General features: G+C 43.0%; 1 protein-coding gene across 1 annotated transcript in view; it reads right to left on the bottom strand.

Moving 5' to 3' along the window:
* Dpp10 (dipeptidyl peptidase like 10) overlaps positions 1 to 14,234 on the bottom strand; it is a 706,326-nt gene extending 692,092 nt beyond the window's left edge. Inside the window, exon 1 of the mRNA XM_055601904.1 lies at positions 13,821 to 14,234. Coding sequence (XP_055457879.1) covers positions 13,821 to 13,892 — 72 coding nt within the window. The 5' untranslated portion in view covers positions 13,893 to 14,234. The remainder of the gene's footprint in view (positions 1 to 13,820) is intronic.
* Positions 14,235 to 15,777: the final 1,543 nt, after the last annotated feature.

Genomic DNA, 15,777 nt, shown 5'->3' on the forward strand with positions numbered 1-15,777 from the left:
GAGTTTCATGCATATGTCCAGGTACATCTATTCCTGCGTGTATGTGCACATGCATATGTTTCTGCATGTATGTGCTTGTGTGAGTTTGTACATCTGTTTATATTTGTGTCACATGAATACCTTATGAAACTCTATAAAACACATGAGTACTCAGAGTTCCTAAGATTTGCACTTCTAAAGCCAATGGGCTAACATCTCTTTGGGAAACATGCTTGCCATGAAAGCTTGGGCATCTCAGTTCAAACTCCCAAAACTCATGCTAAAACACACCAGAAGTGCAAGTACAATTGTAATTCCTCTGTTCCCACAATAAGATAAAAGTTGGAGACAGAAGCCTAAGAAGACCAGCGTGCCAGCTAGCCTGGTGTGCACAGAACTGAACAATAAGAGCTGTTGTCTCAAACATAGTCAGGAGACAAGGACCAACACTGAGGTAGTCCTCTGAGCTCTACATCCACACTGGTGCCTGGGTGCACCTTCACTCACATTTACAAATATGCTCACACACTGTACACATAAAAATATTTTATGAAGAAGGTGAGTGTGGAGATCAGTTAATTCTGACACAAAACTGGAAGCCTACGAAAGATCACGTCTGTGTGAAAATATGGGGCACCATAACTTCTTGGAATGGTAGTGTCACAGTTAACTGTCATAATGGCTTTATGGCTGGGAATTAACTTCTTGACACAGCAATATAGAAGACACATACATGCTATCCTATGAAGGGTTATAGCTAGTGATCAAAAGACTAAGGACCAATGTCCTAGACATATCCAAGCACAAGAGAGGACTGTAGAGATGCTAAGTGAGTTTTGCCTATGGACTCCAAACTTTTAGAACACATATACGAAATCATTAAAAGGTCATAACAACGAGATTTATTATAACATTTCATAAATGAAATACATTTTAGCACATTCCTTTCACATTATCTGTTTAGTACCTGCCTGTTCTGGTTAATCTCATTTCTCTCTGGATAGATTCCCTTATGCACTGTAATGGTGGTTTTATCTTTTTATGTGCATAATTAATTTATGCTAATACAAATAAAACATATACCCATCTCATTATTATGAAAACTTGCTTTCAATGTTAAAAAATGGTATGGTGAAACTGTCTGTGTACAATGTCAAATAATGGAGTCTGAGAGATGTATCATCATCTAAGAGCACTTGCTGTTCCTTCAGAAGAGTAGAATTTGGTTCCTTGTACCCACAATAAGCAACTCACAGCCCCCGTAACTCCAGCTCCAGGAGGATATGATGCCTTCTTCTGGCCTCCATAGCATACTCACATGCTCATAGCCACATACAGAAAAATATTGCTTTAGAATTTACTTTTTTATATAAAATGCTCACACTCGTGTGGAGAGCTAAGGAAACTGGAAGTAGAATTCTTAAGTCATTCATGTAAACACTCAGCTCTCACATAGAGAGACTCCCCAGACCAAACACAGCTTCTAACTCTAAGCAAGCACATGATTTGAGAGGGCTGCTCATTTTAGGGTCATGTTACTTATTTGATAACCAGGTTGTCAGACTGGGAAACAGTAGTGTTTGTGAGACTCAGAACATTATTGCTCTTGTTTCGGTTGTTTGCAAGGAGGAATTTGGGAAGTTGAGGCTGGCAGCCATGTCTAGATATTCATTCTTCATTCCAGGAGATCATGTTTTGCAGAAAGTTGATTTCAGAGATTTAAGAAAATAGAGGAAAGTTTACTTAAGTTTAGAGATGGAACGTGTAAAAGGGGAGACAAAGAAATCAGAAAGACATTTTCCTGAGCATTGTAAGATAAGATGGCTCAGCAGGTAAGAGTTTGCTGCAGAAACATGAGAACCTGAGTTGAAATCCCAAGAATCCATCCAAAATAAAGCTAGGTGTAGTTGTGCCTGCTTCCGTCACCCCAGTGCTGTAGGCGGAACACATGGTTGCCAGCCTTATTCCTGGTTCAGAGATCACTGTCTAAAGAAAGTAGGCAGAGTGATACATAGAGACTGTGTGAGTGTGTGTGCGCGCGCGTGTGTGTGTGTGTGTGTGTGTGTGTGTTTATCTCTTATGGTTCCCTCACACTAGAACATGCATGCATGCACATATGTGTGAGCACACACACACACACACACACACACACACACACACACACACACACACTAAATTTTAATGAAAGAAATAGAGCCGACATTCTGACTCTGTGAGGGTTTGGAAGAAACTGTCGTCACACCACAGGAGGCAGTAAGCTGGGTCTGAATTTTAGAGCAATCCACAACCAAAGTGAATCACTTCCATTTCAACACCTTGTTGGAATCCCACGTGCTTGTCACAGCCAAGGTGATCCTCAAGAAGCCTATGCTGAGGCATGTGTGATGGCTCAGCTGGTTAAGGTGCTTGCTGCCTTGCCTAACCATCCCCAGGACCCACGTGGCGGGAAGAGACAACGAGCCCACAAGGAACCCTCTGACCCCTGCCCCCCTCAAGCAAATAGACAGATAGAATCAAAATACTTCAGCAGAAGAGGCATACCCTGCAGGGTTCAAGTAAGCAAACAGTTTATCATCTCAGCACCTTGCTTTCTGCTCTGGTTTCTTGGGAATTGTGACTTTTTCTAACCATTGCTAACATATATGTTGAGATTTCTCTGTCTTCATCTCCAAATTTTGTCTTATCCTGTCAATGAATGTTTAACTTTATTTTCCATTACTGCTGACATCACTTTTAATTTCTCTCATGTGTATTTGAATATATCTATTCTTCTATGTACATTATTTTGTTCTAATGTTATTATTTCTAAGTTAATTTTAATTTCTGCTGAATTAATTTGTAGTATCTTAAATGACAATTTTATTCTCAGAGGGTGAAACCTGAGACCTTCATAAACAGATAGATAAATAGTAGATAAATAATAAAATACTTTTAAACACCTGACGACAACAACACAGGAACATATGTACAATTCCTTGAATCAGGAAAGAGAAGGAAACCTGTTGCAGATGCTGGAAAGAGGCCGATGGGATGGCTCAGTGGGTAGTGCTTGCCCCCAAGTTCACTGACTTGAATTTGATCTGTGGAACTCACATGATGGAAGGTAGAACAACTTCTTGTAAATTTTCTTCTGACATCTACATACGTCATAATGTGTGTGTGTGTGTGTGTGTGTGTGTGTGTGTGTGTGTGTCCACATGGAGCGGAGAGAGGCTCACCAGCTACCATCCAAAGCTGGAACCTAGTACAATTTACTGGCTTCTGCAGTAGAGGGAGAGTTCTTTAGGCTTGTGGCCACTGGAGGTTGACCACACTGCAAAATATGGTTCCACCAAGTGTGTGAACAGCATAAGCTTGACTCAGTCATGGGCGGGGGGAAATAAAAGGAAAGGAAAGGAAAGGAAAGGAGGCATACAAAGTCAGAAGGTGGTTGGGAGTAAATGGATCTGTAAGAAGTTGGGGAAATAGGGCTGAATATGATCAAAATTCACTGTATGCATGTGTGAGGTTTTAAAGAAAAAATATTGTATATTTTATAAGATAACAGAGACTTCAAAATATACTTAGTTAACTTTGTGAGCACGTGCCTCTGTTATAGACTAAATTGAAAACAAATACTATTTTTGCTATTTTCCAATAAAGTCTCCAAAGATAATGGACTTGACAGAATAATTTTTTTGTAAAAACCCAGATCCAGGAAGTTTACATTATAGAGTAATGTTCCAAAGCAATGATCTATTTCTAAATTGTAGAAATTCTTCACAATTCTTAAGAAGACATTCTTTGTGCTGTGGATATAACTTAGTTGGTAGAGTGCTTGTCTGACAGGCATGAATCTGTGGGTCCTATCCCCTGTGGCCCATGAAGCCAGGCATGGGCACCGTGCCAGATACACATAATCTCAAGTGCTGTCTGATCAGAAAATCAAAGTTATCCTTAGCTACATACCAAAGTGGAGCGCAACCTGTGATACATGAAAGTCTCTCAAAGAAACAGTTGTGTGTGTGTGTGTGTGTGTGTGTGTGTGTGTGTGTATAAAGATTGTTTTTAAGTCCAGTTTGTATGTGGTCTTTCTTCCTAATTTTCATCAGTTTAATGAGGAAAGCTATTTAGGAAGTTTGTGAACTTTTGAGTTAAAAAGTGTGTTTAGAAAACACACACACATGCACTCACGCACACACACACACACACACACACACACACACACACACACACACACACAGATATGGAGAGGTGGCTCAGTGGTTAGGTGCCCAAGTTCAGTTTCCAGTACCCATATCTATCAGCTCACAACCACCGATAACTCCAGCTCCAGGGGATCTGACACCCTCTTTTGCCTTCTAAATGCATTGCACTTATATGCATATCCTCACAAAGGCACGCACGCATACATATTTAAAAATTAAATAAAGAAAAAAATGTAATCATTTATAAATGTAAAACATCCACATCTCGTATTTTATAACTTATTCCTGCATCACGGTTAATACATGTATGAGTCTGAAAGTGGTCACTTTGTCCGTTCCTCTTGCTGAGCATAACCTTGTGTTTCACGAAGAGAAAGGCCAGCTCCCCATGCAGGCATCATCAGTGCAGCCTTCAGTGGTTTCCCTGGCTCACTGTTTCTCTATCCATCACCAGACAGCCTGCCATTCACATTCTCAATTATAACCCAGCCTTGTCACATGCTCTGTTCAGGGCAGACACCCACTGAATGAAATAAAAAATCGAATGTTCATTTAGCCCTCTAAAAGGAGATGGGTATGAAGCTAATAAAAATGACTGTTTCCCTCACTTGTCTTCATTTGCTTTCTTGTAACCTGATGCATAACTATTGGTTCTAACCTAAGAAAATCAATAGGTATGAGAAATTACAATGATATTAAAGTCAGATAGTATGGAGTTTGTCGGGAGAACATTTCCCATTGTAGAGTCAGTTTTTATTATGAACGCGACTAACTTACTTTTTACGATTTTTTTAAATGTGTGTGGGGAGGGGTCCCCATGGCATTCTGAGCCCTGATACTAAAGTCATAAGCATTTGTAAGCTGTCTGGCGCTGGTGCTAGGATTGCCACATCTCGTCTTCTTGTTGTTGAGCTCTTTCTCCAGCCTGATGACTAACTTTTCTGAAACTTTCACATGACATTGACATGTCACAAGTCCTCAGATGAAAAGTAGTTACGTGGCCATCATTCCTGTGACCTAAACTTCTGGAAAGAGAAAATTCAACAAAGGCCACTTAATGAAACACCATTCTTCTGGAAAACAGGAAAGTGTCCATTCAAAACTAGTGCAAGGAAATGAAGTTGTCATAAATGCATCTTTCCATTCGCCTACAATCATGCAGGCTTAAATACTGAATGTATTTTGATACCACATACGTATATATACGAGCATGTCATATGTACATATTTGATGATAAAGGTACAAGTACATAGTTACTGAGGATTTTGTTGACTGTCCAATTAATAATTGTCCGTTTATACTTTAAAAGAATGTACTGTAAGTCCGAGTTCAAATATCCACATTAGAAGCCAAGTGTAACAATACATGTTTATAATCTCAGCTATGGGAGTGGGGAAGAGATTGGTGGATACTTGGGACTCAACAGCCTGACAGCTTAGCTGAGACAGCAAGCTTTGGATTCAGGGAGGGACTCTTTGTCTCATAAAATAAAATGAAAAATTATATAGAAAGAAAAATTATATAGAAAATTGGAAAACTCTGACATCCACCACACATGCATTTACATGGACACACACAACAAACACACAATGAGAGAGAGAGAGAATGAGAGGTAGCGGGAGTGGAGGAGAAGGACTCATCTCAAGCAATCTAAAGGACTTAAGAGCTAAAAGCCTGGGAATATTAAGAATAAAAATACTCATTTTTCTCTTTCAGTCCCCACAGCCACGTAAGCAATCCCTTCCGCTCTCTCCTCTTCCCTTTGAAGCTGTAAGTGCACTTTTTGGAGGGGCTGTGGATAGCACCGTGAGTTGTATTGTGTAGCTTCAACCTGAAATCTGTTTAACTCTGCCCTCATTCCTTCATCTGGCGCTCTCATCTCCCTCCCTCCAAATGACCAACTCTGAAAACAACATTTAGCATGTTTTCTTCTCTCATCAGCTGAATCAGTATATTGCCTGAACAGTGGTTCAAAATTATCAACATTTTTACCATTTTAGGTAAACCATGTCATGTTGAGCAAACTCACTCTATCATGAAGAAGACACAACAATGGACATTTGGAAAACAATTCCCGAGAATAATAATTCAAAATAAACTACATTTTATCAGTATTGAATAAAAGTGGACTATTTAGCATGGCAGTGGTTGTTACATTTCCTATTACATCTGGAAACATAAAGATTCCTGAGACTCCAGAACAGGTCAACTGGAGGCAAATCTATGACAGATCTCCATCTTAACTACCTTATCATTTCCCCAAACCCAATTACTTTTCTCTGTGTGCACTTAGCAATGAGAATCACCCTTTAAGTGGACGTGGTTCATGATCAAAATATATACCTTTGAGAGGTAAGATAGGTTTAAATGCTTTAGCGGTCACTCGATTTCTACATGGGAAAAAAGAAGTACATTTGGGGCTGAGTCAAAGGCCTACAGGTAAAGTTCTTGCGAGCAAACATCAGGACCGAAGTGCAGGTTCCCAGCACCCAGGTGACAAGCTGAGGGCAGTGGAAGCACTTGTGGTCACTGCTCTGGAGAAGCAGAGACAGGTGGATCTCATCCATTCACTGGCTAGGTGGGTTAGAAGAAAGATCAAGTTACGTGAGAGACTTCCTTAAAGGTGAGAAAGAAAATGATGACCTCTGTCTTCCATATGCATCTACTAAGATGAGCTCACTCTCGCAGAGATGTGTACATACATCTACTCAATACCTATATAACACAACACACACACACACACACACACACACACACACCATACAGATAATCAGGCCAATGAAAACTTGAATGCAAGGCCTGGACAGATTGCTCAGTGGTTAAGAATACTTTCTGTTTCTGCAGAGGACCTCAGTTTCGTTCTCAGCATTCACATGGCTGCCTGAAACTCCAGCTGCAGAGCATCTGACACCCTCCTCTGATCGCTGAAGATGCTGCAGTCACATGCACTTATCCAACAGATACACAGACATAGACACACAGACACACACACACACACTCACACAAAGTTGAGAGGAAGATGATATAGAGGTTTATTGAGAGGAGTTGGAGGATAGTAAAGGATAGATAAAATCAAATACATTGTGTGAATGTATAATAATTTCAAAGAATAAATAAGAAGGAAAAATAAACCATTGTTCTCCCTAGTGCTATTAACTGAGGAACTCCTCAGTGAGGGTACGCAGGGTCTCATGAGCCTCTTTCCTGTCCAGTTGGGTACTAATGAGGCTCAAGACCCTGGATGTCTTGTGAAGACAGCTGCTGTGAGTTCATGAGTGGAATGGCTGTGTCCTTAGGATATAGTTCCATAAATCACACCATTTCTTCAAGCACTCTCTTTCTTATACTTATTATCTGACTAAACCACTTGCTTTGGAAGTATATGCAACACTTCTGATGCCTAATTAACTGTGAAGGAACTAGCCTGTATTTTCAGCTTGGTCCATTAGAGAATGGATGACAAAATGAGTTGTGATTGACTGTATTCTGAGATGCAACAAAATTCATTGAAACCTTAATGACTTGAAGCGCAAATACAGTCATATGATACTTACATTCACAGATAAACTAGGTAAGTATACAAATATGAAGCAAGTCTATACAATATAAGGTATCTGTTACAGGTAACTTATGATCCTCTTCTTAGTATTTAAATTTCGGTTAGGCTCTGAGTCTCAGACCTCACATTTAATGAGAGGATTAAGTGTGAGATGGGCAGTCTTCAAGAGGCATTCTTCTTTTTCATACTATCTCATTTAATCCTCACAAGAAGCTTGTAAAGTTATAGTAGTCTCTTTCATTCACAGAAGAAATGAAGACATAAAATCATCCTGCCTGCCGGAGCTTCATTTGTGCTGCTGTGATAAAATACTCTGATACAAAAGGAACTAAGGAAAGAGAGTTTATTTTACCTTATAATTATAGGTCATAGCCCATGACTACAGGGAAGCCAAAGTGACAGAAACTTGAAGCAGCTCATCAAATCACAACCACATGTAAGTGTGGCGAGAATGGATGCGTACACACTTAGCACTCAGCTGGTTTTCTTACTCCTATTCAGAGCCCAAGACCAGAGGGCGGTGCTGCCTGCTTTCAGGAATCATCTCAGTCAATGAGGGCAGTCAAGACAAGCCCAAAAATCCAACAAACTTCACAATAGATGCACCGACAGGCCAACCCTCACCGAGACTCTTTTCCCAGCTGATTCTAGCTCATGTCAAGTTGTAAGTTAAAGCTAACCATCACACATGACCTTGAACTTTGGACTTCTAGCAAATATCCACAGTCAAGAGTTCACAGGTATTTGTGATATATGATTGTAGTATAAACTCTCCCAATCATAGGCACGATAGTTGACTTAGAAATGGGTTTATTTTTTCTCCTCAGTTTGGGAGATATTTAGCTTCAACATTTTGTTTTCAGTGTAATATGCATAAGATAATATAGCATTAATATTTAACAACACAATTTTCTTTAATGTGTTTTTTATACAATTTAAATTTTCTAATGTTTCATTTGTTCATCCCTTGAAATAGAAAAATACATAGAAAAGCATAATTCTCAGCAAGGAGTTTTTATGGTATGTTCTTAACTCAGTAGATGAAAGGATTTACATGTAAATATTTATGCTATATGTTTCTTTTTAGTTTATTGTTTTATGTTTAAGTGAATACAGTGAGAAATTAGATGACCCTAAAATGTCAGGGATGGTAATCACACCTGTGACCTCCACACTCAGGAGGGAGGATCGAGTCGGGTCTTCCTGGGATACATAGGGAGGTCTAGCCAATGATGGAGTACATAGCAAGGCTGTTTCAAAAGTATGGAAGAGAGGCATGTATCATTCAGCGACCTGTTTGATGTCTGAGTGTAAGACCCAAGTTGGGATTCTCAGCATATACATGAGATCCAGCAGCAGGAACTCTGGGGAAGGGAGACAAGCAGATGCCTTGGGTGTGGTGGCCAGCTATTCTAGCTAACACGGTCCAGTTTCAGGTTCAGGGAGAGGCTCAGTATTTAAAAACAAGATGGAGAGCAGTAGAGATAGATACTGTGCATGGGCACTGGACACACACACCACAGCAAGAGATAGATGCTGTGCATGGGCATGGACACACATACCACAGCAAGAGATAGATGCTGTGCATGGGCATGGACACACACACCACAGCAAGAGATAGATGCTGTGCATGGGCATTGGACACACACACCACAGCAAAAACGACAAAGAATAGAAAATTTACATTTTGTCTCAAATCATAGAATGATCTTTATTCAACCAAAATTACATTTTCTAACCAAATTGTAGAAAACTCTCACTGGAAATTGCATGGTATATTGTAAACATTGGTTATAATAAAATAATATGTCCCCTATATAATTTGTCACTTGAACTTTGTGTTGTGTTGTGTTGTGTTGTGTTGTGTTGTGCTGTGTTTGCTTCACAGCTCTGAAATGAACCCTAGGATTGCCTGGACTCTTGGTTGTCCTGGATTCTTGATTGTCTCTGAGAGACTGTGGTTACAGGCCTGGTTCAAACAAGCTTTTCAGAATCACTTCCAAAGAGTTCAAAATACTAAAAGAAAAAAAAAAAAAAAAAAAAAAAGGCTAAATTATGATATGTTTATATATGAGTAGAAGAAACATGAACAATGTTTTTACAACTTTGTCTTTAGGGCACACTTCAAAATTTTAATCAAGCTCGTGCTATGCAAATCTGCAATAGGAATACTGAATGGCAGCTGCTCTGTCAAAAGGTTTTCAAGTAGTTTTACCTAATGGACAAAAGAAGAATAGCTGTATGTCCCGGTTCCCTTAATGCGTGCTCTACATCACCATGGCTTGATAGCAGGTTCGTTATCAGGAGACCTGCCCCAGTGTGTTGTGGAAAATCGTCTTCTACAAAAACTGCATGTTGAGAAAGAAAAATGGGTGACAATTTTTGTCATTGCTGTCAAACAATTGTTTTTAAAAGTGCTGTTTAGTTCTATTCCAGGAAGTGCAATTGTTCTTTTACTTTATTTGAGTTTTGTGTGCTCCCACAGTTGTTTTTGGTTTTGTTTTGTGTTTTGGTGTTGAGAAGACAATCTAGCATTCAGGCAGTAACTGTCCCCATTGGTGTCAGCAGAAGGGCGCCACCTGGTGGACTGAGAACAAATTCGAAACCTCGCCTTGCTGAACTCTCCTCACAAACCTTGGGAACCCCCTCACTACTAGTGAAGAGTGATAGAAACGTTTTTAAAAGTTCATAATGTATTTGCTATGATCTACCTGATTTGTTTCATAGTTTATAGATTATTTAACTATATGTCTAGTTAACTGTTAATGTTTCAAAGGGCAACATTTACACAGTGGTTGATGATTCAAAGAGAGATACATCCATTTACCCTTCAAGGTAATCTGTGCACACATGCACAAAGCAAACTTTGCAATCATTTTGCCTGTTCTCATGAGACTATGTTGTCATGATTGCGTAGAAGTTAGGAGGTTAGATTTAAATGAGCCAAGTCTATCATGTCACCATTTCTTAAGACAAGTTTGGTTAAGCGGCTTAACTTTAAAAAAAAGGGGAGGGAGCATTTATATCATCCCTAAAATGGAAATAACTACAAAATGGACCTCAAAACGTCGCTTAGCTCAAGAATATCAGAGCACACCCGGCAAGTGCTTGAGACATGGCTGTCCTCAGATGGCAATGAGCTCTAATTGGCCACTGAATACCCTTAGAGCCATCAATACAAAGTGAGGGACTGATCACAGTAAGTGGGAGTGACTGTAGCTATCCGTGCCCGAATGTTTCTTTTTGAACATTTTATAATGTAGAGTATTATGACAACAAAAATATCTATTGTAATCAGTCTTATAAAAATAAATGAATCAATGGCTATTTAAAAAGAGTGATGAGTAAAATGATAAATATATTAGCAATGATTCAAAATACTTAAAAATGTGCAGCCCCTGCTGCTTTTTTCTGGAGGGGCTGCCTCTGGTCAGATAACCAGATTCTATGACCCCTAACCACTGCCATGCCAGGAATCACTCTTCTTGCCCTGTGCCAAATATACATAGGTGTCGGATGCCACAGGACAAGGCATCTTTGAGGCTCATGAAAATCTCTATCACAGAAAATGAAAGACCTTTTGGACAACATTCAGAAATCTAAATCATTCAGAATCAATACCCAGTGAGAGAGTGGCTGGAACGTGCCTCCTGTTTAACCACTGAGTAGAACTGCACAAAGGGACAAGTTAATTGTGGATTTTTATTTGGAAGTATCATAGCCAACACTATTATTCTAGCATATCTATATGGTCTGAACATTGTCTGACAATTTGAAATTCAAGGCATAGTGACTGACTGTCCAATTCTTTGTGGCCTTCAGACTGTAACATAAGTATTCACAACAATCACCCACGGTATACAGCCATCATTTCATGTGTTAATCCTCAGACAAAGAGAGTGCTGGTTATAGGGGTCCCCCAGGAGTTTCTGAGAGATTCCCATGAGGCTACCTACATAATTATATCAATCCGACCTTGCATTTATAAAATCAACCTCTTCTAATGCACGTGTGGAATATATGCCACTCACACTTTGGAACCACGTGCAAGGACAGAATTTCTTAAAAGCGCCCAACCTGAACTAGTGTTCTGCAGATGACCATGCCCTGAATATCCGGGGTAGCCATTAAAATATGCAAACTTAGAAAGAAAGGAATTCAAGCCTGAACCTCTATTACCATGTGAATTTTAAGTGTCAGGTTGATTCTGACAAAGGGATTTGCCATGCACACACACAATGTGCTTCTGTGTGTCTGCTTGCCTCTTGCAAGCCACCCCCACCTTTACAGGAGCAGTCTGCAGCACCTCGAGTTACCAGCTGGTGTCACAGGTTAGTGAGCAAAATTTTTCATGTGTGGACTCACTCCTGACTAATCATTCTTATCGGTCACATCACTCCAATAGCAGTCAAGAGCCCAAGCCTTGTTGATGAAATTTAAGGACTTCAGATTGAAGGGGAAATGTCACATCCATGCTCCTCTCCTAACATAGTTTTAAATAAGTCTGCTAAACAGTCTCTACATGGTTGTGTGTGCTGGTAAGGAAGGGGGCAGAGGAGAGGTATGAGAAGAGGGAACATTCTGGAATAAAGCTTTAATCTTTGCACTCTTATCTAAGGACCAGAATGGATGGTTGAGGGCAACCAAAGCTTCACAGAAATCTGCAAATTTTACCTCCGTAAACATAGAGCTGTAAAACACTGAATTTTTTCCACCTGTGTGAAACACATGTTCGGAGATATGGGAAGGGGAGAGAAAGGGAGGAAAGAGACCAGAAGCCAGAAGAGATGACCAAGACTAGAATATTAATAACAGAGTCCCTGGCATCCCTTCCTTTGCTTCAGCATCGCTCCTGGGCAATTTGGACAGCTCCTCCGAGGCAGATTCAGTGTTTAGCATACCAAGAACTGAAGCGCTGGGTCTAGCTTCCTTGCACCTTCCCCCGGCCCAGTCACCCCACTTCTAACGACGAGCTGAGAGTGTCTGCCGGGAACGCCTCTAGCAGCCTTGGACAGACAGTGCGCTTCTTGGACGGGGAGCTCTACCTGCTCCACCTCCCCGCATCTCGCTGCGGGGGTCCTCTAGCGTCAGAGTATTGCGCTGACCAAGTACGGCTCTCTTAGTCCAGTTGTAATTGATGTAAACGTGACTGCATCTCCGGCAGGCTCTTCACAGACCCCCTCCTCCTTGATGGAGCATCGCCACGCTCCTGACCCCTCCAACTTTAGGAAAAAGCGTGACCCAACTCTCAAATCTGCCCCGAACCAGACACAGGGAAGACAGACATCTCTCCATAACATTAAGCTACATACTGTCAAAAAACCTAAACAATAATAACCAAAAAAAAAAAAAAAAAGGGGGGGGGGGGAGGGTGGAAGGTACTGAAGGACGCAAAAAGGGACAGTAATAACCTTTCAGCCAATACAGGGCACCTTACTTATGCAGATACGACATATCTGGACCCAACAAACCACTAAAGCCAGAATCTGCCTTGCCACCTCCACCCCGAAAATAAATGCCTTTCTACTCCGGTATGCTTGTTTCTGCTCAGCAGACCAGAGAAGCTCTGTCCTCCTCTCCCACCTAGCTTTTCCACCTCAGTCCCCTCAAAAGAAAAAAGAAAGGAAACTCTGCTAGCTTAAAGGTCGTTTCCCTACTTCAGTATCTCTGACCAGCGCGCGTTTGCGCCACAGTGAGACAGGGCTGGACCTGTGCACGGTCTCCAGGATCGCGCTAGGTCTATCCAAAATGCGTTCACGAGAAGTCAAGACTCCCCAGGGCTGAGACCAGATCACTTCTCTCTCCCATGGCAGCCTTTCTGCTGGGGCACCTGGGGTACATCTCCAGCCTTTACCTCTCTGCCCCCTTCCCCGACGCTCTCCACCTTAAGCATCCCGTCTCCCGGCCCCAGAGCGCACTAGGATGCTCTAAGTTCCTGCTGGGTCCATAGATGAAGCGAGAGAGCCTGGGAGTAGGGCGGAAGGAGGATGAAGAGAAGCAAGGGTGGGAGCCGATCTTGAGGGACTAGGGGGTGCGGGATGGCTGACTGGAGCCACCCCTCCCCGGAGAGATAATCCCGAGAGGCCAACTCTCACCTGGTCGGCTGGCTGCGACTGTGTTGCCCTGGCCCCGGGGGCGGGTTGTTGCTCCTGCTTCATGGCTGTCATCCCCTGGCCGCCCGCGTTGGAGCCCACACTTCCTCGCCGGCACTTCACACGGGGACCGTCACTTGGCAAGCGATCTCATGTCACAGACGCCCCGTCGCTCTTGAAATTGGCGGAAGAGAAGAGCGGCGGCAGCGATGGGGTGGGGGGAGGGGAGCGCCAGGGAGGGGATGGAGAGCAGCAGCAGAGGCAAGCAGGCTCCCCCCTTTTGCAGGATCCCTCTTTTTGGCTACCGCAGATACTCGGACTCCCCACTGTCCCCGCCCCCCACCACCACCACCCGAGAACGCAGACACCAGACGCGACCAAGTGGCAAGTTAGTGGAGCGGCGGGCGGCTGGCTGCCAGCGCCTGATCGGGCCGGAGCGGTGGCTTGCAACGCCGGAGGAGCCAGGCTTTCATTCTACCGCAGTCCGCCACCCGCGCGCCCGCACGGCCGCCGGCCCCGGGGGCTCCCCGCGCGGTGCTCAGCGCGCCAGGTGCAGCAGCAGCAGTAGCAGCAGCCAGGCTCTGCGCTCCAGCATCTCCCGAGCAACCGTCAAGCGCGCGGGAGACACAGCCCCGCACGCACTCCCCACTCGTGTAGCCCAGGCCGCCGGGCTCTGCGGGCTCCCCCGGCCCCCCGCCCACCCCCCTCGCGGGCTCCGGATAAAACCCGGAGAAGCGGAGTGTGAGCCGATGCAAAAACCCTCGGCGGCTCCAGAGCGGCCACTAGGCATGCTCCAGCACTTCGAGAAAGCAGGGGTAGCAGGGCGGTGGGGGTGGAGGGGATGGCGGGGGGGGGGGGGCTGGAATCCCCGCCTGGAGCTCCACTGGGTGTGTGCAACACCTGTCTGCAAGGGAGACGTTTGTCCCACACGGTGCCCTGAGGCTGTGCCTCCGCTGACTTAAGGCAATAGAAAGGCTTTAACCTCCAGCCTGGATTCCCTAGATGGCTGCCTGGGTAACGCAATGGAATCCCTAAAGGTTTGTGAAAAATGACATTAACGACACATGATTCTTCTTTCCACAGTCTTTTTCCTAGATACCTTTTCAGAAATCCCTTCACATTTTAAGTTTTATTCAAGCCATTCCAAATATGTTTCCCTGCGCCTGCATTGGACAGAAACACACTATAAGGGGAGGGGGGATAGCAAGGGACAGATTAAGGCGCCAATCCTCTCCATTCGCCTTCCACCTGTGTGCAGGAGCTTAAACTTAACACCTGAAGCCGTGTTAAAAATCAGAAAGTCAGCCTAGTTTAGAAGTGGAGCACTTTGGACTATAATTATCAAAGGTCACTAATTTCAGCCACATGTACCTGCAGGTGGCTCTGTCCGAGGTACTTTTGGTAAATGGAGCACACGCCATGTCCTAGTCCCTGATTTCTGGTTCCACTGAGGATTGCTCATCAGTGAAAAGGCAAAAGCGAGGCAACTATTCACGCGATGGTTTTCCCCTTCCACCAAGTTGGTTCTGGGGATTGAACTCTGCTGTTTATGATTTTCAGCAAGCGTCCTTACCTAAAGAGCCATGTTGCCAGCTGGTGCGTGGATAAATTCAGTAGCTGGGGAAAGCCAGACCAGCAGAAAAGAACAGAGACACTCAGACAGCCATGAGTGGGCGTGGTTACCTAAGGGCTGTCACTCTTCCTGCCCTGGTTACTCTGTCCATCTTCTCCACTTGTCAGCTGTCAGTATTGTCAATTGTGCTACGACAAATATATATATATATATGTTTACCCTCAAGCAGTCATAATAAGAACTCTGGGTGAAGAGAAATCTTTACTTTACAAACATCTGTGATCCTGGGCTTCCTGTGAATGTTCTATTTGTTCTGTTTCAGTAGAAATAACTTTTTGATGGGAATAATTTTACTTGTTGTAAAAGTATAAAGCACACATAAAAATG

The sequence above is a fragment of the Psammomys obesus genome, unplaced genomic scaffold (assembly GCF_907164565.1).
Source record: "Psammomys obesus unplaced genomic scaffold, mPsaObe1.curated_primary_1811, whole genome shotgun sequence".
In the NCBI taxonomy this organism is placed as follows: domain Eukaryota; kingdom Metazoa; phylum Chordata; class Mammalia; order Rodentia; family Muridae; genus Psammomys; species Psammomys obesus.